Source organism: Myxocyprinus asiaticus, chromosome 16 (assembly GCF_019703515.2).
Source record: "Myxocyprinus asiaticus isolate MX2 ecotype Aquarium Trade chromosome 16, UBuf_Myxa_2, whole genome shotgun sequence".
In the NCBI taxonomy this organism is placed as follows: Eukaryota; Metazoa; Chordata; class Actinopteri; order Cypriniformes; family Catostomidae; genus Myxocyprinus; species Myxocyprinus asiaticus.
In genome coordinates, this window is record NC_059359.1 from 12,946,380 (window position 1) to 12,974,309 (window position 27,930).

The 27,930-nt window shown below is 36.7% G+C and overlaps 2 protein-coding genes across 4 annotated transcripts; both read right to left on the reverse strand.

Annotated features, from left to right (window-relative positions):
• Window positions 1-155: 155 nt before the first annotated feature.
• Window positions 156-20,184, reverse strand: LOC127453744 (collagen alpha-1(I) chain-like). Of its 2 annotated transcripts, XM_051720397.1 has the most exons (27): window positions 20,044-20,184; window positions 19,041-19,178; window positions 18,453-18,751; window positions 15,831-15,915; window positions 15,336-15,401; window positions 13,944-14,212; window positions 13,684-13,737; window positions 13,534-13,587; window positions 13,330-13,383; window positions 13,174-13,227; window positions 12,883-12,936; window positions 12,379-12,432; window positions 10,993-11,046; window positions 9,724-9,777; window positions 9,558-9,602; window positions 8,291-8,344; window positions 8,151-8,204; window positions 7,869-7,922; window positions 5,895-5,966; window positions 5,681-5,716; window positions 5,522-5,566; window positions 5,376-5,408; window positions 4,830-4,976; window positions 3,686-3,862; window positions 3,509-3,599; window positions 3,285-3,362; window positions 156-1,271 (listed from the first exon to the last, which is right to left on the reverse strand). In XM_051720397.1, the coding sequence occupies exons 3-27, from the start codon at window positions 18,471-18,473 to the stop codon at window positions 1,069-1,071; spliced, it is 1,962 nt and encodes a 653-aa protein (XP_051576357.1). In that variant the 5' UTR covers window positions 18,474-18,751; window positions 19,041-19,178; window positions 20,044-20,184; the 3' UTR covers window positions 156-1,068. The 2 variants fall into 2 exon arrangements, with proteins under 2 accessions (XP_051576357.1, XP_051576358.1); XM_051720398.1 differs by lacking the exon at window positions 19,041-19,178 and having other exon boundaries at window positions 20,044-20,110.
• A 71-nt stretch (window positions 20,185-20,255) lies between these two features.
• snrnp48 (small nuclear ribonucleoprotein 48 (U11/U12)) lies at window positions 20,256-27,467 on the reverse strand. Of its 2 annotated transcripts, none has more exons than XM_051720401.1 (9): window positions 27,249-27,467; window positions 26,507-26,614; window positions 26,345-26,405; window positions 23,091-23,171; window positions 22,255-22,437; window positions 21,406-21,524; window positions 21,060-21,160; window positions 20,811-20,963; window positions 20,256-20,502 (listed from the first exon to the last, which is right to left on the reverse strand). In XM_051720401.1, exons 1-9 carry the CDS (start codon window positions 27,396-27,398, stop codon window positions 20,439-20,441), a joined length of 1,020 nt encoding a protein of 339 aa, XP_051576361.1. In that variant the 5' UTR covers window positions 27,399-27,467; the 3' UTR covers window positions 20,256-20,438. The 2 variants fall into 2 exon arrangements, with proteins under 2 accessions (XP_051576361.1, XP_051576360.1); XM_051720400.1 differs by having other exon boundaries at window positions 27,153-27,467.
• Between the last annotated feature and the right edge of the window lie 463 nt (window positions 27,468-27,930).

The following is a 27,930-nucleotide window of genomic DNA, read 5'->3' on the forward strand; positions in this document are numbered from 1 at the left end:
CATTTTTCTATTTGAAAAGGTGGGCTTGTGTTATAGATGATTCTTATAATCTCAGTTATTAGGACACATCCTGAAATATGATTTGATGTATTATTTTTTTTCCACTGTGTCTTTTCTCCTTGCCTAGAGGTGAACTTATGTACTGTAAAAAAAAAAAAAAAAAAAAAAAAAAAAAACAGCACATCCTGCAACTCTCCCCTATGTACCAGTATTTACTTTAATGTTTACATTTAGGTATTGAAACCTATAGGGTATTTAAACTTTTTTTTTTTTTTACATTGCAGGAAATGCAAGCAAAAAGTATAAAGGTTTATTGCAAGTGAGAGAAACCCTCTGTTATAAAATATTGTATTTTGTCCATCATAATACATTTTCCAGAAAGGACCGTAAAAACCTAAACACTGTTTAGAAAAATATTAATCTAAATGTAACAATTAGCCTACAGTTGTTGCCAGTGACTTAAAAGGTAAGTCACTGGCAACAATTACACATTAACAATTTTATAACATATTATTTAAACCTTCAATTCAGCTTGACCAATCATGACTCATAGGTGAAAAAAACATTGCCCTAATGGTCTGAATAATTAAAAAATTAGGACATTAACAACTAATTAAAAAAAAAAAACTAAATAGTAAAAGGCTCCTTTTTATGAAAAAAAAAAAAAAAAAGAAGATATTTCAGGACAGTACATAAACATTATGATACTTTACACAGTTATTTACATGTCTGCTGTATTTGCAATTAACCTGAAACATGTCTACTGAATTTATCAATCCACAACTTTTTTGATAATGAAAGAAAAGTGCTGATATTATTATTTTGTATTGTTGCATATGTCTTTGAGGATTTAAAAGAAATTGATCAAAGTAGTAAAAAAGAAACTGATAAAGTTCTCCAGGTCTTGATTCCAGTCAGTCTGTTTGGTGATGTCTTCCAACTGAGAGAACCGTAACCCTTTATTGGCAGCCAATTTTCCAGGACTCTACTGGAGATGACCACAGAGAGCTCTGTGCTTGGCACTGTAGCATACCTCCTTTCCCAGGCCGCTCACACACCTCCCTGCAATCAGATCTGGGTGAGGGGACCCTTGACCAATCCCATTTCTTTGCGCACTACAGGCGCATGAATGCTGCAGTCCCGTGCCTCGCAGACTCCAGGTATCCCTGCACTACCAGCCATGCCAGTTTGACCCACAGGCCCAGGAAAACCGCGAGCTCCTCGCGGCCCCTCAGCTCCATCCTTTGGTTCTGCTGGATGGCCTGGCAGTCCTGTTTTGGAGAAACTATAGTTAACTACATCCATTCCACAGTTGTTGAAATAGCATCATGTGACACTTCAAGAGACAGCTTTGGACATGTTAACAATGGGCAATGTAGCTAATATACACTGATGAGCCAAAACTTTGTGACCATATGCCTAATATGCTGTTATGCCACCAAAACAGTGCCGACCTGCCAAGGCATGGACTCTACAAGACCCCTGAAGATGTCCTGTGGTATCTGGCACCAATACATTAGCAGCAGATCCTTCAGTTCCTGTAAGTTGTGAAGTGGAGCCACCGTGGATCGGACTTGTTAGTCCAGCACATCCCACAGATGCTCAATCAGATTTGGAGGCCAAGGCAACACCTTGAACTCTTCATCATATTCCTCAAACCATTCCCGAACAATGTGTGCAGTGTGGCAGGGCGCATTATTCTGCTTAAAGAGGCCACTGCCATCAGAGAATACCACTGCCATGAAGGGGTTTACCTGGTCTGCAATAATGTTTAAGTAGGTGGCACGTGTCAAATTGACATCCACATGAATGGCCTGACCCAGGGTTTCCCAGCAGAACATTGCCCAGAGCATCACACTCCCTCCCACCGGCTTGTCGTCTTCCCACAGTGCATCCTGGTGCCATCACTTCCCCAGGTAAATGGCGCACACGGGCGTCCATGTGATGTAAAAGAAAATGGGACACATCAGACCAGGCAACCTTCTTCTACTGCTCCAAGGTCCAGTTCGGACGCTCACGTGCCCATTGTAGGCGCTTTCGACAGTGGACAGGTGTCATCATGGGTGCGATGCACTATGTGTTGTGACACATTCCTCCTGTAACCATCATTTAAATTCTCTGTGACTTGTGCCACAGTAGACCTTCTGTCGGTTTGGACCAGACAGGAAAGCCTTCATTGCCCTTGTGCATCGATGAGCCTTGGGCGCCCAACACACTCTCGCTTTTTTGTGGTTTGTCCCTCCTCAGACCACTGTCGGTAGGTACTCACCACTGCTGACCAGGAGCACCACACAAGCCTTGCTGTTTCAGAGATGCTCTGATCCAGTCGTCTGGCCATAACAATTTGGCCCTTGTCAAAGTCACTCAGGTCTTTACTTTTGGCCATTTCTCCTGCATTCAACGTGTTGACTACGAGAACTGATTGTTCGCATACCATCTTATCTACCCAAACCTTGACATGTGGCCTTGTTAAGAGATGATCAATGTTATTCTCTTCACCTGTGAGTAGTCATAATGTTTTGGCTCATTGGTGTAGAAGTAATTTGAGATCCATTCCAAGTAAGTAGTAATTTACCCAAAGCGACTTATAATACACTTATTACAGGGAACATCAATAGTTGTTTTTTGTCACAGGGATAGATGAAATCCTCAAAAGACCCCAAGAAAATAAAACTTAAGTTCTGTGGATTTTTATTTATATTTAAATAAGTCTATCGGTTAAGGATAAGGATATTTAAGTCCATCGGTTTTGAGACCATCTATAAAAGAATGTACTTCTAAACGTTAACAAAGCTTTTGGCAGATATACGCATTTAAATGTGTAGTCTTTCTCTTCCATGAAAATGGACCAAAAACATTGATGACTCATCTTGTACGCAATTTTTGCCCAATAAAATGACCTTTATACAGCTCATATCCCCTCCTCATATACCACCTGCCACTGACTAGAAATAGAACATAGAAAATCGTGTTTTTGCTTTGATGTAACCTAAAGGCTATTGGCTATTAAAAAAAAGAAAGCCCTTTGATAGGTCATACATCAACACTTATGCCCAAGGGATAAAAGTGTCAGCTAAATTATTACTCACATACTATGTACTGACCTCCTGTTTAATGTATGGCATATCAACATTAAATATGTCAACAAAAGAAAAGGAAACCACATTTTTCAAAACATTTCATGGGGTCTTCAATGCACTGTAAGAGTGGAGCACTGCACTCTTTATGTCTAGTGTGGCCCAGAGGTGAACTGTGATCTATATTGTGATTGAAAGAAATCTTACCTCTGAGGCCTTGCTGACCATCATGCCCAGGAAGGCCTTTGCCAGAGTCACCCCTCTGCCCTTTCTGTCCTTTAGAACCTTTGATTAAAAACACAGAGCTCATTTGTAGCTAGAAAATGTTTATTCTTCCCCATGATCCCTTGAACCCCTTATAATCTTTATGATAGATATGAACAACACTTTTAATAGTACTGTCTGTACAGTTCCTTCTGTGAATATCTTACCTCTGTTCCCTTGAGCTCCTTTCTGACCTTCTAATCCTCTCGTACCTTGAGGACCTCTGTCTCCTTTAGCAGCTGCCTTTCCTGCTTTACCCTGAAAAAAATACAGAACATTATTGTAAAAAAATATTGAAGTTGTCTTACAAGTCTTTGTCAACTTTGAACATTTGAAGAGCTTACAGGTTTGCCCGGATCTCCAGGGGGTCCTGAGACTCCTGGTGGTCCGATAAGGGTGCGGTTGTTGATCGGACAACCCTGTGTACATTTGGCACGTATAGATGCAGCATACTGGGAGATCTGAGCGGTGACCACACCTTGACACAGCTTCAATATCTGTTCATCAGTCAGTCCTGGACCCTGAACAGAGCAAGTTCATAATGCATCAAGAAGGTTTTCGACAGAAAATCACCTTAATGCACAGCCTCGGGTGGCAGTGCTTTTATAAAATAAAGCAAAATCATTGTTCAAAAATCATTGTTCAATAAATAGTTACATTTATTATAAATAATAGGAAAAAAAACTATTTTTTCACCAAATAATATAGTTCATTAGCCTAAGCCTAACTGTAGGCTTTTTATGATTACCAAGCAACATAGAAGGCGTATTAATATAGAATGTGCGGTCACAGGTGTGCATTTATTGGCTTTTTACAACGACTTCGAGCATGGCTCATCCAATCAGAATTTTGACTATCCTTTTATTGTATTTTTATTGAATAGGTCTTAATTTTTTACATACACAAAACACATGAAACTGAATATTTATTTATTTTATTTTCTCCCCCCAATTTGGAATGCCCAATTCCCAATGCACTCTATGTGGTGGCATAGTGACTTGCCTCAATCTGGGTGGAGGACGACGAATCTCAGTTGCCTCCACGTCTGAGACCGTCAACCGTCATCTTATCATGAGGCTTGTTGAGCACATTATCGCGGAGACATAGCGCATGTGAAGGCTTCATACTATTCTCTGCGGCATCAAGTCACATCTCACCACGCGCCTCACCGAGAGCGAACCACATTATAGTGACCACGAGGAAGTTACCCCATGTGACTCTACCCTCCCTAGCAACCGGGCCAATTTGGTTGCTTATAGGAGACCTGGCTGGAGTCACTCAGCACACCCTGGATTTGAACTTGCGACTCCAGGGGTGATAGTCAGCGTCTTTACTCGCTGAGCTACCCAGGCCCCGAAACTGAATATTTATTTAATTTCTTTTAAAAATTTTGAAGTTTTGATCATTGTTTTGCCTGCCCCCTTTTTTTCCAAAAAAATAAATACTGGAATAGGTATCCTAGCTCATTATAAGCATGGTGATACGCACAGGTTCACCTGGCTCTCCTTTCGGTCCACTCTGTCCTTTCACCCCCAGGTCTCCTCCTGGGCCTTTATCTCCTCTGGGGCCTGGAATACCTGAAGGACCAATAGGACCAACAGGCCCATCACGGCCGAAACGACCCTTTACTCCATGCTACATCACATAAGAAAAGTTACTTAAAGTTATGATCAATATTTTCATGAAATAAAACAATGTCCACTAATATAATTCCACCCTCCTTTATTATTTTTACTCATACACATATAATGTGTATAACAAATATTCCAATATGCTGTAAAGTGTCATACTTCACAATCTGAAAAGGTACTATAACACACATCTTTCTTTAGTATTGCAGAGTTTTTAATGGAAAGGACAATAAATAGTGACAGGAAACTATTGAGGAGCGAGATGAGGAAACAAAGCAGTGTGGATTTGAATCTGCGTCCCAGAAAAAGCACTCCGATCCTTGTATGTCATGAATTGGTGGACTACCACTATGCCACAGCTGTGACGTAAAATATTGTTACAATGTCAGCAATGATGACAAACCTGCCCTTTGTCGCCACGAGAACCAGCATCTCCCTGTGAGAAAAAAAGGAAGTTATGGTTAACAGAAAAATCTGGCTAGTGTAATGGAAACAGGAAGAGATAGTGTGATGGGTTTTTCGGATTAGTAAACATCATGGCAGCTGTACCTTTTCTCCTTTAGTACCCCTCACACCTTTTCTTCCTAGTGTCCCCTGTGAGAGTCATAAAAACAACAATTGCCATTAATCTAATGATGACCTCATCTAATGTAAACTAATTTAAATCATTTAAAATAAACGTCTAATAGGATATGTCTCTAATATTACTTTTTCACCATCTGGTCCTACTTCCCCTTTGGCACCCTGTAAAACAGAACATTTGATCATTGATTTAGCAATTATTTTAATCAGTCATTACTGTTGTACCATAAAACTGTGGTTGTAATCATGTGTAATCAATGAGGAGTTGAAACGCAATAAATAGTTCAACCAAACATAAATAGACTGGATAATCATTTAGGAAGTGAAATCAGGTGCATACTGTCGGGCCCGGCAAGCCTTTTGGTCCAGGTTTCCCCGGAACTCCTGCATCCCCACTCTCGCCTAGTGGACCCTGTGGCAAGATAAAATGATAAAGTGAAACAAAACTTTAAACTTGATTCCTGTGTAAATACATTTATGCAGAATCTGTGCACCATTAAAATGTTTCTGTAAACACAGTATATTTGCCACTTTGATTCGCCTTCTGTGTGAAGTAAAACCACTCTACATTAGTAAATTTAACTGTAATATAATTAGCTCCAATTAGTGTCCTGTGTCCCCAAATGCTAATGCAAGAAAAAGTCATTCAGTTTAACCTTTTCAAAATAAGTTTATTTCTAGAACAACAAAAGAGCAAAAGTTACTATACTATACTATTCTAAACTACACTATAATATACTACGCTTAGTGTATCATTTTGTTTCCTGTTCTATACTATATAGTATAGTTTAATTTCCTTTATGGCAGAGAAAAGGAAACAAAATGAAGTGGAATTCCTATTAATCTTACAAGTAAACAGCTATAACTACATGTCGAGACATTTCAGGATTTAGAGGAAATGTGATGGCTAAAAATAAAACCCAGACCATAGTTTCACTTTCGGTCTTGTGGAATTTCCCTGTCATTCAGGGACTTTTTTATTTGTATATTTAATCAGGGACAATACACATTAAGAAACATATCAATGTAAAATGTGCCAGATTTAGCCAAGATAGCAAATTTTCATCTGTAGTCCCTGGGCAGGTTGATGTTAAAAAGAAAGAAAAAAGAAAGTGAGACACAGAGTGAGAGTGAGAGAGAGAGAGAGAGAGAGAGAGAGAGAGAACACAAATCACAGATCACATAAAAACTAATTTCAATTAATAAAAAACAAAATATTACACTAAATACCTATAAACGTTTTGATTTGACATCAACCAATTATTATTATTTTTTCATGACTTGTTTGTTCTTTTAATTCTATTGGAAGTCTATTCCAGTCATGGGTTCCTCTAAAAGCAAAGGATAATTGACTAAACATACTTTTCTCAATGATATGTTACAATCACCCCTTGTACTTGCTCTTGTGTACCTTCCTTTTATTTTATAAATATACTCCTTGAATAAGGGTGGAGCAAAACCATTCAAAATCTTAAAAAACAACACTAAATCAGCACATTGTATCAGATGTTCCAAGCACAGAAAAGAATACTTAATTAAAATACCACATAGTTTTTGTCTAATACCTTAAGAGCCTGCTTATAGACAGTTTCAACAGGCCTAAGAATGGACTTACATGTTTGTGTCCAAGTAGTCATGCAATATGTAATATGTGGAAGAATCATAGCATTCATGAATAACACTGCTGCATTTGACAGGTAACATCCCAAGGACATACGTTTGGAAGATCATTAACATACAAACTAAACAACAACAGACCTAAAATAAACCCTTGTGGAACTCCAACACTGTTGCACAGTCGTACACAGTTCCCGATTCTCTGGCTAAGATTTAAACCACTTGATGACACCAACTGAAAAAATAAAACTTGATAGCCTAGCAAGTAAAATATCATGATTTACAGTGTTGAATGCTTTTTTTTTTAAACAAGAAATATAGCACCAACTACTCTGTCCATCTTTACTTTGATGTTTTCTAACAGAAAACAGATTGCCGTTTCAGTAGAGTATTTTTTTCTGAAACCAAACTGCATATTGTGAAGAGAAATGGGACTATTATTAAGATGTAAAACTAATTGTTCCCTTTTTTTTCTTTGTAAACCAAGCCTAACTGAGTCATGCAGATGGATCTTGGGTAATTTCCAACTTTCAAACAATTTGGTGTTTTTCTCAAAGAGAAAAACAACTTGGCCTTTGTTTTGATCATGTGGATAATATCATATGTTAGTCAACAAAGTAATATTTCTTGATTGTCACATGGTTTGTTTATGTCAGTTGTGTAATATCCCCCTCAAAGAGCCAGAATCACAGCTTACCACAGATCCTACTCTTCCTGGACGTCCTCTTTCTCCCCGATCGCCTTTCAAACCCTGGTGAGAAGAGGAAAATTAGAGTATGATAGCATTTAATAATGTATTTAGATTATAGTCCCAACATTTTTTTTAATTTTTTTTTTGTCATCATTTTGCAAGTTAACATTTCTATACATAGTGTCTCTTCCTCTAGATATATTTCTACCATACCTTAGGTCCTTATATGGTCCTTTCTACCATACATTGGATTATACAGTATATATACATTCATATTTTTTACCATACCTTAGGTCCAAAAGGCCCAGGCACACCGACAACTCCTGGCACACCCAGAGGACCCTGTGAAATATTGTTTTTTGAAATTCAGTACTTTTGGAATTTTTTCTGAAAAGTGACATTTTCATTACAAACAACTTGCAACTTACATCCTCTCCAGGCTCACCATCACTTCCTGGTAAGCCACCTAGACCTTTAGCACCCTGAAGATGATAGCAGATAGAGAAAGAAAGTTGCCTACTGTAATACCAAATGTTAGTACACAAAAGCTAATGCAAGGAAAAGTCTTTAGGTGACTACCATTCAATTAAACTGTGCAAAACATTAAGGGCCCTATTTTAAGAGTGCTAGAGCTAAGCACAGCACTATGCCATAAGTCAAACATGCAAAGTTAATGGTCATGGCCAGGAATTTTTTTGTATTTTTTTTATCTAGGCGCAAGTGGGTTTGGCAAAATTGGGCGCAAAGGGCTAATGGGCTGGGTCAAGTGCAATTTAATTCTGAGGTTCTTCTGCGGCACCATCTGCGTCCTATTATATAGTCCATTCCATGTCAAGCGGCAGCAATATAAACAAAGACAGCACATTCATAAGAAGATGGTAGTGTAAATGGACTGTTTGCAATAAATTAGAAGAATATAAATATTCTTTTATTTCTATTACATTCTTTTGTGCATTAATTCCCTGTTAAATGTCAGGCATATTTCTGACAGTGACACGCTCCTTTTATACGCATGGAAAATGTGGTTTGGATTTACGCTCCGTTAAATTATATTTAAATTATAGAGAATGTTAGTATTATTAATAATTTTCATCTACTGAGACACAAATCATGGCTGGTGTTAACAATGATTGTATCATATTGTATTTGATTTTGAATAATTAAATTAATTTATTGAAATATTTCTAAATTCAATGAAATGAAAATATTATAAAAATAACGAAGTGGTCAGAAAATTCATTTTACACTCTCCAACTTCTTCCACCAGCCCCTTTTGCAGTGACTTAAAAATCACTCTACAACAACAGGTGGAAAAATATCAATATAAATTGGATAATAAATACAATTGTAAATATAAACAGAATAATAATAATTATAATTGAAAAATAAACCATGACCTAAAGATCTCATAAATATTTGTTTCATAAAATGGCTACAACAGTGATCGTCATGGACACAATTTGATGTTCCACTGTTTTTTCAGAGTTTGGACATGCACCCACGAAAATAGAGCCCTAAGTGTTTATTTGTAGAACAACAAAAACAATAAAAACTCTTGCATGACTTTAAAAAAAAAACCTAGACAAGATTGATGAATAAATTCATAGGGGATTATAGTTGGACTAATCAGATAAAACAAGACAAAATATTTTAATCACTGACAAAACCATCACAAACGATTTTATGAGATCAGACCTTTGGTCCGGGCAGACCCCTGTCTCCTGGTACTCCTGGATAACCCTACAAACACAACAGAACATAAATTGTTGTGTTACAGACAGATAACTACAGTTAGATAAATACAGGGATTTTCCTGATGAGAAAATGTGAGAGCTAAGTAGATTGTGAGTGATTTTGTCACCAAGTAACCCTGCTCTCCATGGTCCCCTGAGAATCCAGGTGCTCCGATCTGACCCTGATGATGGAGAAAGGAAATAGCAGTTTAGTCAGTAGCAGTAAAATCAGCATGAATAATAATATAAATAGCTCATTGAAGTACTGAACTCTGGAGTGCATTTACAGTCTAAACAGAAGCAGAGCAAAAGGGTGTGAATCTAATAATGACTGATCTTTCAAGATATGCTGGAAATAGTGGGGCTTTTCCACTGCACGGTACAGCTCGACTCGACTCGTCTCTGCTCGCTCTTTGGGGGTTTTCCACTGTGGATATTACCTTGTACCTGATACTTTTTTTAGTACCACTTCTGTCGAGGTTCCAAGCGGGCTGAGCCATTACTAAATGTGACATCAAAACCCTGCAGATCACTGATTGGTCAGAGAGAATCGTCACTACCAGTGTCACTGGATTTGCAACACGGGACATCAACCCGCTAGTTTTAAAGTTAGCAACAGCAATATCATTTGTTCACGCGACTTTCAAATTGTAAAAAGAAATGGATGTGCGCAAAACTACGCCATGGTCAATAAACGAGTTGCAGACGTTCCTCTTGTTAGCGACGAACGAAACGATGCGAAACAAAAAAGTCTTTCAGGAAGTTTCTCTGTTTGGCCGCACACGGCTACCACCGGACCTACCAACAGTGTAGGGAAAAGTAAAAAAAAACTTAAAAGTGACTACAGAACCATCAAGGACCACAACAGCCGGAGTGGTTCAAACAGAAGAAAGTGGAAGTGGTTCGACCAAATGGATGCTATCTATGACAATAGACCGGTGAGCAATGGGAGGGAGAGTGCCCTGGACTCGGCGTTGTTGGAGTCCACGATGGAGGGTGGTACGTTTTGTTACGTTAACTCTATATTCTGCTTGAAAGCTTCACTTTATTTAGTTGACCAACTACTGGAAAGCTTGCTTCTAAAACAACCAGGCCAATTTAACTGTTACACTTGTGTAAAATCACCATGCAACAACTGCTTTATGCAGCACAATGAGCTAGTAGCTAACAGCTAGCAGTCATGTTATTGTTTATGGTCAGTAATGTTTGTGTCGCGTTTAAGATGATGTCACGGCAGTAGAAGCGGCGCAACTATGATGATCAGCCTATAATCACACCTACGTTGAGGCGGCACTAAACTGCAGTGGAAAAGCAAGCTCAGAAAAGTAAAGCGCGCAGAGTCGAGTCGAACTGTAACGTGCAGTGGAAAAGTGCCATAGATGTGTCCAAGTGCCAACCTTTTGCCCCTGTCGTCCCTCAGGACCCTGTTTCCCTGTTTTTCCAATGGAACCCTGTTGAGAGACAAGGGATACTTTTGAGGGCTTAAGTTTGAACTTCAATATCAAAAAGTTTGGACAAATCAAGACTCAAATGGATGCACATCTATTCTTTTACATGGGCAGTTGACAAACAACATGGACATGAACTTTGATTCATCAAACATCAAGATTTTAGACATGAATACGTTAGTAGAAGGGAAATTGTATATTTTAGGTGCTGTAACTGATTACATGTCAAATTTGTCACCATTTTGTATCATCTTTCAGCATTTTGCAGTTCGTTTTATAGTCCTGCGGTGTAACAAATTAATTTTCAAATGTACAAACAGAGACTGGGGCTAGTTGTCACAAGTGCTGTAACCTCAGTATCTCAGTCTGCTATAGCTGTTGGGTAAGTGAACAAAATAAAACCACACTTGCATACATGCAGGCAAAGGTTCCCTATATGATGAAGGTACATTTTAACTGAAAGTTTGAACTGTGTTCTCAGAAAAAGGGTATTTTTCGTAGAAGTTTTTTTTTTTTTTTTTCCTGCTATTGGGGCACAAAATGTTCACTGTGTTCAATGAACAGTTTCTTTTTTACTGGGCAAAAATGGTGGAAATGTTCAAAGCCTTTTTTTAGCCAAGACTTTAAGATATGCACCTATACATAAATCTACTTTCAAAAATTAACTTATACCCTTAGAAATATTCACTGGAGTAAAGTATGACAACTAGCCCCAGTGTAGCACAGAAGTCATAGAAAGTGCATGTATAATAATCATAAAATTATAAAAAAAATCTGTTTAAAATAATGTAGTTTTTAATAAGCTAAAGCTGAAGTACTGTATAGCATGTCACACTGCATTACCCTGCGGTCACTGTTTGAAATGTCAACTACTCATACAGTTCTACTGATGAGATATCCAGTTACAAAAATCAACAGACAAAACAAACTGAACAGAAAAAAAAATTCTTGTATAGATGACATCATGGTTCTAAATTACCTGTCTAAGTGACAGTTCTCATCATGGAAATTGTGCTAATGTTTTGTATGTACATCATAGTCTATCCTCAAGTACTACTATCATGAATATATAATATTTTATAATATATATATATATATATATATATATAATTAAATATTTACTTTAGTTGTCATTAAGAGAAGCTCTTATCTAAAGCAACCAATGACTTATATAGGAACAATCACCCTGGAACAACCTGAGGTGAACATCTCATAGCTTGCTCGTTATAGGCTGTGAAACAAGCAACCTTCTGGTTACTAGCCCTATATTTTAGTCACTACACCATACACCATATTTATAAAAATAAATAAATAAAAAAAAGTACATGGACTTACCTTAATTCCTTTCCCTCCTACTTTTCCAGGTTTTCCTTTTGGGCCAACTGGGCCCTGTAGTCAAATAGAAAAAGATTAGTTTAGATTTATTTCATTAGCTTGGATTAATCTGTGGTATTGCCATGAATCCACACTATAGCAACTAGATGGTAAGATAGACTGTAGAGATAAGTCAGGCTGAAGACTTTGTCTTAAAAAAAGACATTTCGAGACACCTGCATTCCGTTTCTGTCGTTGCGCTGCATCTATCTTTTTCCAGCGCAAGAACACGTTTGGTCTGAACAGCCCATAAATGCTCTTGAATAATGTTGAGAATGTGATCTTTAAAAAAGGACTCGCATATGGGGCGTGCGAGGTCAAAGAGTAAAATTAGACTAAAACCCATTTCAAATGGCTGTTTAGTCAAATGGTTCTTTTGTTTAAACCACAGTTCAAATATTCAAAGGCATGTATAGAGGGAATTCTGGTGGTTATAGGCATTACTGAAGGTGTTTTTTTACTTACAGTCTTTCCCGAGAGACCCACTCCTCCAGTTGGACCTTCTATTCCGATATCACCCTGCATAAACAATATAAACTCAGCTGTGGAGAGCACACACTGGCATGCAATGTGAAATCACAATAATAAACCTGGATATTTTAGATAAATAAGACAATTAAAAATAACCTATCTATCCTAATCTATAATCCTATATTGAAAACCCCATCACTCATAAAAGTCACCCATATTCTTTAAACACATATAATATAAGACAATGTTGGTTGCTCTGTTACCATTACGAAAATTCACTCATACCTTTAATCCAGGTATCCCAACTTCACCTCTGTCTCCTGGTAATCCAGGAAGGCCCTATGAAGCAGAGAAAGAAAACTAAATATTAGAGATCTTTCCAGGACATTAAGCCCAAATAATGTACAGTAATATTAACGTTTTCCAAAATTCTTTGCTTACAATTGCACCAGAGAAACCAGATTCTCCATCCTCTCCATCAGGTCCAGAGTCTCCCTAAATAGAAAGCAAATGAGAGGTGAATGGATAGTAGGATGAGCCTTTACTTTGCCAAGAGCTGCATGCTTTCATAAAATGCTGTTACTCTTAACAGGATGTTCATATTCAGTATGGTTTCTGTTAGTTCCAGTCTTTTCTTTCACTCACCTCAGGGCCAGGGTCCCCTTCTCTTCCTCTCACTCCTTTAGTTCCTTTGTAACCCTAAAAAATATAAAGTCACTTTGGTTGCAAATCCTATGAGCTTATGTCACTTATATTACATACCGTGAACATTTCAAACTGATGTTTTACTCTTACCTCCCTTCCTTGAGCCCCAGGGAACCCCTGCTTGCCTTGCAGTCCTCTAGAGCCCTACAAGCAAAAAATAAATAGCAAAAAACACAATGAACCAGCGGTAAAACCACCATGATTTTTGGTTGATAAATATGGGTTTTTATAAACCCTACATTTGGACCCCACCAATCCAAAATATTTGGTTACTTGCTCAACAGAGTCATTAAAACAAAAGAGAAATCAAATGCAATGTGACATAATTTAAGGACATGGCAATGATCAACCTTTGGCCCAGCGAAGCCTGCAAATCCCGGCTCTCCTGGTTCACAATCACATTCTGTGGGCCCCTCCTGCCCCAGCTCAACATCCCCTCCATATGGAACCTGGGTCATCAAGGTTTTATCCTCTTTGGCGTAATCAAAAGACTCCCCAGCTCTGGCGTATGGGTAAGTCTCCTCTGTGATCATGGTGACCACTGTGGGCCCAGAGGGCTGAAAGCCAGATGCTGAGAGCTCATCTTCAAAACTGAGTTTTGGTTCTTTGGGATACTCAACTGAGGAAGCAGATAAAAAGACACCATGAAGCTACCATAGCAAACAAGTGATGTTGTTAAATTTTTTTTTAAAAAAACATGGGAAAACACCCCTTGAAAAATAAGATCATAGAATGCGAAAGGTTTCAGTGTTGTCAATGTAGATATGAGGGTAAATTACAGAGATAAACATGTTTGGGTGAATCTCATTAGGAAATGTTCAAGCCCTTTTTCTCAGCAAAATAAAATAAATTATATATATATAATATACACACTAACTGAGCACTTTATCAGGAACACCTGTATACCTATTTATTCATGCGATTATCTAATCAGCCAATCTTGTGGCAGCAGTGCAATGCATAAAATCATGCAGATACAGGTCAGGAGCTTCAGTTAATGTTTTCAACAACCATCAGAATGGCAAAAATGTGATCTCAGTGATTTGGACCATTGCATGATTGTTGGTGCCAGACTATGGTTGGTTTGAGTATTTCTATAACTGCTGATCTCCTGGGATTTTCACGCAGAACAGTCTCTAGAATTTATTCCATATGGTGCCAAAAAAAAAACAAAAAAAAAACATGCAGTGAGTGACAGTTCTGTGGACAGAAATGCCTTGTTAATGAGAGAGGTCAATGGAGAATGGCCAGCCTGGTTCGAGCTGACCGAAAGGCTGCTGTACAATTGTAGTGAGCAGAATAGCATCTCAGAATGCACAAAATGAACCTTGAGGCGGATGGGCTACAACAGCAGAAGAATAAAGTGCTCAGTGTGTGTGTGTATATATATATATATATATATATATATATATATATATATATATATATTGCATGACATAATAACAACATTACTACAGGCTACTGTGAGTTGTTTACTATACTCTTACTATGCAAAATCAAATGTTTTATTTTGATTCTGGGATTTCTGTGGGATTCACCAGTGCAGTTTCAAACGGTGAAACTTTTTTTTTTTTTTTTATGTATTTAATTACACACTTGATTGCAACACCATTTGATGTAATTTGCTGTAGAGGGCTGAACATTGTTGAAAAGTAAATAACAACAACAATGGATCAGTAATCAGGGTTTTGGTGGTTTTCTTTATTTCTTTTCTGCATTAGGATTAGTAATAGCTCAGTTACCACTGCGTGATACAGAAGGTTCATTGTGTCGTTCAACTAAGGAGCCTTCATACATATGTCCTTCGCCTATGATTGCAAAAGAGAGGAAAAACAGCATATAAATACAAATCATGTTGAGCATTGCTGAAATGCAAAACAGCACATTCTCATTCTGGATCTTTAAACAGCATTTAATTTCTGTTCTATTCTTTAGCTATGGTTTCACTGTGTCTCACATTCATGTCTGTCATGGCCTGTAGTTTTCTGAGCGATTCTGAAACTTTGTATAGCACCACTTCTAATGTTACTGCCTCCTCAATGAATTGCTTACAGTTGTTGTAAGTTGCTTTGAATAAAATGCTAAATGAATACATGTCAATGAAAATATAATGTTAAATATTTGTAAATTAAATGGCAATGAAAAACTTGTCAAATTTATCGTTTAGATTATTTATTTGTTATTTATCCTGCGTATTCTAAAAACTCATCCATGTTTGTGATCTGTCTTTGTCTTACCTGAGTGTAAGCCAGAATAATCTTGCTGGGCCTGAGTGTGAAGTGCACAAAGCAGGAACACATAGCTGAGAGACAGAGCCCATACCTGACATCAGCACAACAAAACACAAACACATTAAATATCTACACTTAAATGTATAAACACATCACAGGGGAAACTCTGAACTGATCAGCTTAAGTTCAGATGAACAAAAACCCTTATTGGAATGGATTCACTAACTTTATTAAAGATACTGATGATCTTTTTAAGGTAAAAATGGTGATTGACTATATTTTGAGTAGTTATTTCACCAGCTTGGTCAAGTGTAAAGTGGTCTCCCCTTTAAGATGTGTTTCTCAGTATGTTACTTTATTTAACTGGGGCTTTTCCTTGCTACTATCACACTGTGCTTGTTTACTGGCGGATTTAGGCCTGCCACATTGTTAAAACTGCTTTAGAAGTTTGAACTTAAAAATAATGCATAATTGTAATCCCTCATTCATTTGTTCTTTAAGTATTTTGTGAGAAAATATTAACATTTGCTACTCTGTAACCAGACAATCCTGATTACTAAAGTATCCTAAATGGTTAATTAAAACTCCTCTATGCTGATGAAGTTTTGCAGATGACTTTAAGTTGGCCTATACTACGTCAAGATCAGGGTGTACTTTTCTATTAGTCTTTGCATGTTGAAATACTTGATACCACTTTGAAAATAAACAAAGATGAACTGTAGTAACTGTAAACCCATCTTTAAAAAAAGACATGTTCTTTGCATAAATCTAGTTCCTGTTTTGTCCTTCCTCATGTGATTATCAAATGTCACAAATGAGGTCATGGAATTTCAAAAAAAAAAAATATATATAAATTAATGACCCTACATAAAGCAAGACTAATAAACTCTGCCTAAAGTTTCAAAACCAGTTATCTGTTGGCATTTATGTAGTTTCTCACTAAAACGAAAATAATTATTTTATAATTTTTGTAATTATTTTCAATTATAATATTAACAAACACATTTAATGTTTTATTTACAAACACAATTTTGAATTAAAATAAATTTTAAAAAAATAACTTGACTGGGCCTAGAAAACAAAAATGATATTATATTCAGCATGGCCGCAAAATAAGCTGGAGCACAACCACTAACAAATTTAGAAAAGTTCACTCAGAAAAAACAAAAAACTAAAATTCTAAATAAAAGTTGCATTATAATCTTAACCTCGTCTACTTGTATTAAGGGTGGTGTGGGGGGCCTGTAAATGTGGGTTAGAGGATGTTGTTGTCTCTCTGTTAGAAAGCAGTACTGCATGATCATCTCAAAAATAAGTCACTGCTGTACTTACTGTAGCAAGTGCATAGCATGTGACCTTTGACATGATTTGTTTCTTATATAACTTTTTTAATTGCACTTTTTACTAATTCTTGCATGATAATTATACATGTTGTTTATATTAATTGAGACTGCATGTTAAGCCAAGGAATAATAAATCATAATTGTAAAAATGTATTTGTCACACCCCAAACTATTTAAGTGAATTGCTAACAAATGATTGAGGTTAAAGAAATGGTTACATTAAACAAAAAATCTTGTCCATGTTATTTTTTCATATTAAATTTGTGCAAATTTGTTAAATTAAGTCTTGCATTTGTTAAATATTCTGGGAGAGATTTGAATGATATGCATAAAATAGAAGATATGTGATTTTTAATGTTTATGGCCTTCTGTAACTGTTTCAAGTTCTAGCCTATATATATATATATATATATATATAGATTTAATTTGAAACAGATATAGAAGGCCATAAACATTCAGAAACACAGAAGCATATCTTCTATTTTATGCATATCAGTTAAATCTCTCCCAGAATATTTAACAAATGCAAGACATAAAATAGAATAAGGGGTGGAGCTTGTGGCACACAGGAAGAAGCCATTGGATTTCTCACCAACCCACAGGCCCTCTGGGACAGTAAGGTGCTATATGAGATATACACAATTTCAAGACAAAGTCTCCCAGCTCTCTGTCAGCTTACGATCTGAAACTTCAAATGTATAGGCTCTTTTGCTAAATTTTCAAATCTGGCAGGAGTTCTTGTGAGATTATTTTTTTTTTTTTTTACAACAAAGCTTTAAAAGTGGCTAATAAAGTAAGTCCGTAGGCTGTAAAGTGAAAAAGAGGAGAGGTTGAGTTTATCAAGTGTATGTAATATAAACATGGTTTATATTGGCCTAATAGGATAAGTAACCACTATAATTTTTAAAGGCCCATGAGAACATAATCTTGTTTTGTAGCAGGTGGTGCTGCTTGCCAATCATACATTAAAAATAACAAGTGCATTTGCTCATGAGTGTAAGAAGTGTTGAAACAATAAACTTTAAATTTAAAGTGAACAAACATTCCATTAGCAGAAAATATCACTGCAATAAACTTCTTTCACAGAGCTATAATTCAACTCTTTGCTTTTTATCACAAGACTGTCCTTAAAACCATTATGAATCTGAAACAACTACACTGTACAAGGAAAGCAAATAATCTGTCAATAAATAAGACATTTAATTCACATTTAAGTATCTGAACAGGGTCTGGATTCCTCCTATATTCCAGTAGCCCATGTGTGGCTGCCCATTCTGCATCTTACCTTCACCCTGGAGGCTCCCATGGCCAGCAGCCCCCTGCTCAGGTTTGCATCCAGTCAGTACAATCCACTGACACAGAGCTCCCACACGGGGTACAGAGAATGCAGACAGCACGGTTTCTGTCTTACCAAGGGGCTACGTTTCTCCTCAAATCATTCTCTCATCCTGAATGCAATGGTGGGTCCCCTGTGCAGAGACAGAGGAACGATTCTCCTGGTCCCTTACCAGAATCTCCCAGGCTCCTACCTCTTGGCAACAGGGTGAGAAATACCTGAGCCTTCCCCAAATAAACACACCTCCACTACAGAGAAAAAGGGAGAGTGATGTATTGAAAAAGCCTGGTAAACATATTCTTATCAGATAGAAGTTCCCTGATCTCAAGCTTCACTGTAATACTATTTCTTATAAATACAGGGTACTAATCTCTACAATTTTTCCACAACTTTTCTAGTCATTCATGACAAAGGATTTTTATAAATTATTTTATAGAGATTATACTCACAAAGCAAAATGTTCATTTTAGCTGATGAAATAATATAAAACTGAGCATTAGAAAAAATTATATTATTCACTATAGAAATGTCCTTAACTTTTATGATTTCATTAATTTCCATGACTTTTCCAGGCTTGGAAATCACAAATTCCTTAATATTCCCAGGTTTTCCATGACCGGAAAAACCCTGTATGCAGGTTTGGAAGGGTTACTTTTGAAATGTATTCCACTCATGCTGTAATAAATAATTTTGAATGTATTCCGTTAGATTACTCAAGGTCAGTAATGTATTCTAAATACTTTGGATTAAATCTTCAGCACTGGAAGATTTTTTTCACTTGTTTTGACTATAAAAACTCTGCCAGTACAGTAAAACAAAATACACATGTTAAAAATACATTCTCTGAAAAACCTAAATATCTTATGCAGTGCTGTTTCTAAAACAAGATCAATCAAATTGATAATGTTTTAAGGATTTTTAGATATTTTTACAGGAAAACAATTAAAAAATGATCATCAAGAACAAGAATTTTGCCCTAATATCAAAGTTCTTACTAGAAAAAAAGAAATTATGATCAAATGTGAATTTTCTTGATAAAATATGATCGTGCCTGGTAACATGCATGTAAAATGGCTAGAAATAGCATTTTAGCTTAGCGTAAAGCTGACAATTTACACAAGGTTTATTTCTATTTCTTCTGCTCCAAACTTACTTCTCTGTCTGCTTGTATGAATGTAACACATCATAATAAAGTGTATAAATGTTTTCCATCTGAAAGGACTAAATGTTAAATGAAACAAATGACAATAAAATGCAACGTAATCTCTTCAGTAATCAAAATACTTTTTGAATGTAACTGTATTCTAATTACCAATGATTTCAACTGTAACTGTAGTGGAATACAGTTACTTATATTTTGTATTTTAAATATGTAATCCCATTACATGTATTCTGTTACTCCCCAAACCTGCCTGTAATTATTTTCTTTAGTATACCTAGTGAATAGTGAAGCCATTTCCTTGAACCAGGGAGGAAAAAGAAAAACCAGTACATGATTTTGAACCGTGCCTTTATGATCTTCAGTAACCTTTTGACCTACTTCAAACAAATGTGTCAAGGGATGGCACAGGAGTAACAGATTTTTCAAAATCCATGATGGGCGGTTCTTGCCTATCATCAATCAGCAACAGAGAGTGGGACTGATATTATCCACTCACAGCGCTGGACAGGCAATGGCTGAAGAAAAATCAGGTTATGATATTAAAAAAAAAAAAGAAAGAAAAGAAAAGAAAAGAAAAACAGTAAACAAACTGCTAAAACTTTTTTTTTTATTATTTATTCACATTATAGTAGCAAATTAATACTAAACAAATTCTGACAATAGGCCAAGAAGCCAAAAATTAAAGAAATGGGCCATATTGAAACCTTAAATAAAAATCATGCTCAGCATTTCTAAAAGTCAAAACATTCCTGATCTGTTTAAATAAACATATTTCAAGATTTATGTTTCTTCTTTTTTTTCTTATGATGTCTCTCCGCATCTGGAGAGTGTGAATCCCTAAGGACAAAACAAAAGGACAGAACAATATGATACCAATACCAACAGAATAATCAAGTGTTATATATAAGCACTCAGACAAAAAAAAAAAAAATCTCAAATACATTTGCATATTCAGACCAACTTTTTGGCACAAGATTATTAAATAGAATGATGCATTTCTAAGAAGTCCTACATTAATTCTGACATATCATACTGTGATTATCCACTCAGAGTATTGGTTGATAAACTGTCAAACTAACTGTTAGTGGCCATCAATTTAGCAAGAAAATTAGAGATTAATTAATCAATGAGTGACACGGCCTTACCTCCTACTCTTGGTTTTCTCTCGGCTGTTATCTCGACTGCGCTTGCGACTGCGGCTGCGTTTGCGGTGCCGTTTGCGCCCATGCTCATCTCGGGAGCTGATACGAGATTTATGTGACTCAACAGATGCAGAACGTCGTTCCTCAGATGCCACTCTGCATTTAAAACCAACATAAAATAAATACGTCAATCTGCACTGCTTATGTCAGCGAAATAAGAGGTGTTCACTAAGACACTGTCAGACATGTTACCTGTGAGATGACTGCTGTGAGGCTTTGGACTCCTCATCACCCTCTTCCTGCCATACCCTGGCAAGTTCTCCAGAGTGCACGTCAATCACCTCTCGAATTACCTAGAATATTTAGGAAAATGTGCAATGGTATGCATAATATTACAAATAATAAAACGTAATATTTTCTGTGGCCCTTAAGTCATGCTGTTTCTTGTGAGGGCAAAAACTTGATTCCAATTCCAGAGCTAGTCTAAAGAGTAAACCAAAACAGAGACAAAGAATTGTATGTTTTTCAGTATTTCTAAGAGACAAAGACAGGATTTTGTAGACCAGAACACAAACAAAGAAAAAGATAAAGCACATACCTCTGTGTAAGACTTCTTGGTGATGTGAACATTTTTTGCTCTGTAAGACTGCCGGCGCCTCCTGTAGTCTCTCATCTCAGCCAAGACCTCCAGGTGAGACTTTGGCCCACTTTGTTCCTCTTTTACAGAATGGATTTCACACAAAGCTTTCAGTACAGATGATTATGCATCATTCTTTACTTATGCAGCATCTATCAGGTACCATCAAGTAAACAGTGCTCCCTACAGAGATCCTATGCCCATTCGAGTGTCAGAAAATAATGGGGATTGGTGACAAAAACGGCAGAAAAATTATAATGTGAGAGCCCCCTAAAATGCCTCATTGGCATTCATAGAGCAAGGCCTTGTTTGAATAGCAGCCATGATGCAGCTCCACCTCTGGGATCACTAGACCTCGTGGTGCAGCTCCACCTCTGGGCTCAGCTGGCCCTGTGGTGCAGCTCCACTTCCAGACTCAATGGGGCCTATGGTGCATCTCTGCCTCTAGACTCCATAAGTCCAGGCCAATTACTTATTATTTATTTATTCATTGAAATTTGAGGCCAGAGTTTATCAGCAGAACGTTTACTTTCATTTGATAATGGCCAAAATGTTTCAAATTGAGAATTTTTTTCCCATGAATTTATTAAATTGAAGTATTTGACACAAATGGATGACACACTGTGTGTTTTTAAATGGCTGGAAAAATGTGCTTTTTAAAAGGTAAAAAAATGCCCTATGAAATTCCAGCAACTCCAGGGGAAAACATTATTTATTTCTGCCATGAACCACTAAAACTAATATAATGGACTAAAGCATACTTTTAATAAGCGAGGATTAAAGTGTTGACCGAGAATAAAATTCATGTACCTTTTTTAAGCTTAGCAACAAGATCTACATAAAGATCCTCATTTCTGTACTCGCTCCGTGTACTCTGATGACTGGCCTCTTGTACCACATGATCATAAAGGGCCAATCGGTCGGCCACCGTGAGGTCACATAATGCTCGTTTATGATTCTGAGGTACATCAGGAGGATCTGCAGAGAAATCACCTACAGAAATAAAACACATATTACACACATTTCACAATTAATAATATTAGTTATCAAAAAATTACTGAAAAAAATCATGGCAGAAATCAGAAAGGGGACATTTTAAAAGACTTGTTTTAAACTGTTAGCAAATTTCAATTAAAAAGTCCCAAAATGTTAAGCAGGTAATAAGGATGTTAAGGGACATGCAGTCCTTTAGATTGCTGCATATTTTTGGCCTTATGTCAAAGGAACATGTAACTAATATGTACCCAAGCCAAATAAAATAACTGAGAAAACAAATGTAACATCAAGCAACATTAAGGACCAAGCCTTTTAAAGGATATTGTGCCAAAGGATACAGCAAGTATGAGTGGAAAACTGTCTAGACCAGACTTCCTCTAATACTCACCCCTAAAACTGGAAAAAAAAAAGAGCACAGATAAAATGTTGACAATTTTTAGAATAAAAAAAATAAAAAAGACATCAGTCTTTATATGAGATATACGAGATCACTGATAAACATACCAAGAATTTGTCAAATGTGCCTTAGCTTTTACTACCATTAAAGGTTCAATACAGGTTAATCTCAATCGACAGCATGTGGCACGTTGGCCCGTCCCTCCTTTTGTAAAAACAGAATTGCATTAACACACTAAGTCTATGGTACTTACTCTGTGCATAGTGTCCTGTAGATCTCATGGGAGTAGCATTGGCCCGGGCCTGCAGGATGACTTGTTGCTGTCTATCTTTATCTGTAAGAGGCCAAAAGTTACCATTACAGAACTGCACCTAACCTCTGCGTCCGCAGAGACCAGTGGTGTAGTCGGGGCCATACGCACGTATATGCCGAATGCTTACTTTTTTTCCCATGGAAGTTTGCATATAACAACTTCTAAGGATCAATATTTGCGTATATCCTCAGTATACCCACTTATTTTGCTGCTTCAGAAGCCCATAATCTACTGTTGTGTTAGTTTCCCTTTAACTGTATTGGATGCTGCTTTGTGAAACTGCCGATTCTTTGTTGTAATTGGTGCATCACTTGAATTCTACCATTCCCCGCCCCTGACAACCACTGTCACTGCCGTCATCGACTGAGGGAATGCATGGAAGTGAGTGGAGAGAGAGAGAGTCACCCTCATGCTGAAGCAGTAGTATCAGGTAAAATTAACAAAATATGCCAAAGGGGAAAAATTGCGTTCCATATGAAATCCATACGCAATGCCATCTGTCCAGAATTTTAGCGTTACACACCCAAACTGCTGAGAATATTTCAAAAATTGAGAGAAATTGTCCTGAAACACACACAACTTTCACGTGAGTTGTGTAAGATATCAGCTGTTTTAACACGGCTTTGCACTAAACGCATTTTTGTGTCTGTCCGCAGCATCTCATGCAAGAGCGCCTGTATAAATGGGTCATTCCCACAATTATGTTATATTAAGTCCCCAGTACAAGAGTGTGTGGTTTTTATATTATAGAATTTACCTGATTACAATTTTAATAGGCTTGTTATAAAGAATAGACTTTTATAATGTTACACACTTCTGTTGGCTTAAAAGTTACATTTTAAATAACTGAAATCCTTTTCTATTGCACTGTGTCATTTCCTCATGTCCCCAAAACTGCACGTCAAACATCTTTGACAAAAATAAGTGCTAAATAATTGGATTTCTATTTTTTAAACCCCATACAATTAAGAGTTTAGTATTACATTCTCTCACTATCAAGTATTCATTTGTGGTAAATGTGTAATTTTAACACTGATAGTGGAGGTTTTTTGTGTGTCCCTTGATTTATTGTCCACCCTGTTATGACATACTATGACCTTTCATTGAAGATATGTTATGAAATGACATCACACACACTGGAGGTGGACATCAGCTATTCTGCAAAATGTATTAGAGTTATTTGAAGTTTGTAACTCATTTGTTTATTTATGTTTTCCTTTATTTTGTGGTGTTAGTCATATGTCGTCAAGCATAATATGTCCACCCTGTTATGGGAAGATATATGGGAAATTAATAAATTAATTTCAATATACAGTATTGATGTTAACAGAAATAAATAAATAAAAATATTACTTAACAAATATGTTTGCTAGATATCAATCACAGACCATGTAGTGGCTAATTTATCCACTGAATGTCCACCCTGATGCTGCCCATTTAACTGGATGGGTGTCTGTATTTTTTTTTATAATTTAGCTTGACCAGTATGACTAACAGAATCTTTAGCATGTCCCTGTAATGATGAATCATGAAGATACTTGTAAAAGTATGTTTTATTTTTCAAAAGTTTCAAAGACGGAATGTCACCGAATAGTAGGAATGACCCGATATGTACAGAGTTGTAGTTATGCCACTCTCTAGTTGCAGATTACACAGTCTGCGTATAATAGATGTCAGTCAGATGATCAGGGACTGGTTAATAGTGAAACAAATTTTTTTTGTTAGGACTACCCCACTGGCTGAGACCATAAAATAAAGAAATCTCTCTTTTTTTTCTACTTCTTAAGCATTTGTTCTACTCTGGTTTACCATTAAAGGGATAGTTCACCCAAACATGAAAATGCAGTCAATATCCATGCGGTTTTATACCTACATGTCTTTCTTTTTCTAATCACAAAGGGAGACATTTTGAAAAACTGCAGTGCTCAGTAATGTCATAAAATGGCAGTTTATAGTGACCACCTCTTCAAGCTTCAACAAGGACGCAAAAGTATAATTCAGAGGTCTAATAAATTATTGTATGGGACTCATGCCTTGTTCTGAAGGCATATGATAAGGTTTGGTGAGAAACAAACCAAAAACAAGTGTATTATTTTGTGAAAATCTTCACCGACCGTTGCTCTCCATCTCATGAGCGGGGACTGTGTATTCTGTTGCTCTTCGTGCACTCTCATGAATGTGCACAGGAGAGCAATGATCTGTGAAGATTTTCACTAAATACTACATTAGATTTCGGTTTGTTTCTTGCCAAACCTTATCGTATGCCTTCAGAAAAAGGCAAGAGATTTTATTAGACTTTTGAATTATACTTTTGCGTCCTTTGTGAAGTTTGAAGAGGTGGTTACCATAAACTGCCACTGTATGACATTACTGAGCACAAATTGTTTTTCAAAATTTCTCCCTTTGTGTTAAAAGGATAGTTCACCCAAAGATGAAAATTCCCCCATAATTTACTCACCCTCATGCCATCACAGATGTGTATAACTTACTTTCTTCTGAACACAAGATTTTTAGAAGAATATCTCAGCTCTGTAGGCCAATACAATGCACGTGAATAGTGACCAGAACACTGAAAGCCTCAAAAAGGAGATAAAGACAGCATAAAAGTAATCCATAAGACTCCAGTGGTTTAATCAATGTCTTCTGAAGCGATCCAGTTGGTTTTGGGTGAGAACAGATCAAATGTAACTCTTTTTTTGAGCTTTTGGAGTTCTAGTCACCAATCACTTACATTGTATGGACCTACTCTTCTAAAAATCTTTGTTTGTGTTCAGCAGAAGAAAGTACGTCATACACATCTGGGATGGCATGAGGGTGAGTAAATGAAGAGAGAATTTTCATTTTTGGGGGAACTATCCCTTTAAAATTTTGTTTTGTGGGAATGCTAATTATATTGGCTCCTGTATGAAAATCACCTTTGTCTTTCTTCATTTGTAAACCATTTTGGTGAAAAGTATCTGCTAAATGATTACATGTAAATGTCTTTAAAGTGATGCAATTGACTAACTGATCTTAAAAGACACCAAGAATGATCGAAAGCATAAAAATATGACTGCCTTGTTTGATTTCTATATTTCATGTGAAGACAAATCATATTTTTTTTTTTTTTATTGAAATATTTAATTGAAAGAAATAAAGAATACAATGGAATGTGTGGTTGTATAAGAAGTCTTGAGCCAAGTCAGAAAACTCACCCATAATTATGGTAGGAATGTTGGCTTTCTCGTAGTATACTGAAGGATCACACATTTCAGCCTGAGAACAAATTATAGAACAAAAATCAGACACATCTCATTCTTATTACAGAAATTAAAAGTAGGCATACCACAAGGCAAGGCAATATTTAATTGGTTTACCTGCTCCTCTTTCGAGTATGCCAGTTGGCTGAGAAGACAGGCAGCTTTGTGTTTCTCCATCCTGTCCTGTGGTACTGTGTGGTTTGGATTGTTTGGACACACCTCCATCTGTCGGATCGGTACACAAAACATACAACATTTCATATCATGTAACAGCAATCAAGTGATTTATAACTGAAAAAGCAAATGTAAGGCAGAGCAGTGGGCCCTTCTTCTCAATCTTACTAATTTAAGCAAAATTAATTATATCCTACCCTACAGGGGGAAAAAACTCATCTAAAACTCTTGGTCGCCCAGACTAGTCAGTTGGCTGGTTTAAGAGGGGTTTGGGGCACTTTATAGCTGGCCTCCCAGCTAAATTAGCTAAGACCAGCCAACCAGCTTATTTAGCCTAGCTGTTTATTGTTGTTGTTTGTTTTTTCAACAGTATATGCACTAGTGAAAGACTAATTTACCGAACTATATTTGGCAACTCTAAGATCGTCCTTTTCATCGATTACCAGATTAAAACCACTTTTAGCTCTCGTATCATATATTTGTTAATTAATTTGAGCAATTGTGTGTACCTCTGAATTATTATTAAATCGCCTAATGTATATCGGCATTATATCAGCCACACCGCTTTTTAAGTTAGTAAAATCATCACCTCAAGACTGACGTTTGTTGCTTTGGTTAAAAGGATTGCAAACTCATGCACTGTAATATCCTCCGTTTGATATGCTTTTCTGCATTGTTTCTCTACCTGCACTGCAAGTGTGTCTACTTCCTGATTCCATCCCAACGCCTCAAACAAATCCCCCAGTTCTGCCTGACAACTTTCAGTGAATTCTGTGAGCTCCTGTAAACACTGTATGCGCTCTTTGAGACCCGATGAAAAATCTGTTTCACACATTTTACATTAAAAGTGTTTGAAAACAAAGCTCTTGCTTGCTGACGATTGCCGCCTTGTGGCAAGTTTCATGGCGCATCCAAATGACGTATGCATGATGCGCATTCGATGCAAGGTTGCCACAACCACGAAAATCCCCCAAACCTGCGTTTGATGATTTATTTATTGAACACACATTGAGTAAATTACTGAAAATTACTCAGTAATTTTTTCCTCATTAAAAAGTTTAACTCCTTAAGATATTAATTGTAATTTTGCAATATATGTAGCAGGTACGTGACGTGGGCTTTGAGACTGGGCAAGCAGCAAATATTTTTAATACACATTATTAAACGCTGTGCCCAAAACACATTATACGGTGAGTGTAAAGCCGCGGAACTCTTATTGATGTAAATTATTGCCTTATAACCCACCAGTCAATGGAAACAATTATGTCACTGTTGCAAACTTCATGACCAAATTGTTTTAAATTCAGGACAGTAATATTGCTCATATCACACAAATTAAAGATTGTCATATATTGAGCCGAGCATGT

What these genes read in the sequence shown, in the direction of transcription:
- LOC127453744 (XM_051720397.1), bottom strand. Translation starts at nt 18,473, where the DNA reads ATGGGAGCCTCCAGGGTGAAG. An exon ending in CTGGAGATCCGGGCAAACCT is followed by an intron (nt 3,600 to 3,685) that starts GTAAGCTCTTCA and finishes TATTTTTTTCAG; the next exon opens with GGTAAAGCAGGAAAGGCAGC. An exon ending in TGGTCAGCAAGGCCTCAGAG is followed by an intron (nt 1,272 to 3,284) that starts GTAAGATTTCTT and finishes TCTCCAAAACAG; the next exon opens with GACTGCCAGGCCATCCAGCA.
- snrnp48 (XM_051720400.1), bottom strand. Translation starts at nt 27,398, where the DNA reads ATGTGTGAAACAGATTTTTCATCGGGTCTCAAAGAGCGCATACAGTGT. An exon ending in CATTCCTACCATAATTATGG is followed by an intron (nt 23,172 to 26,344) that starts GTGAGTTTTCTG and finishes GGCCTCTTACAG; the next exon opens with ATAAAGATAGACAGCAACAA. An exon ending in GAGAAAACCAAGAGTAGGAG is followed by an intron (nt 20,503 to 20,810) that starts GTAAGGCCGTGT and finishes TTTTGTCCTTAG; the next exon opens with GGATTCACACTCTCCAGATG.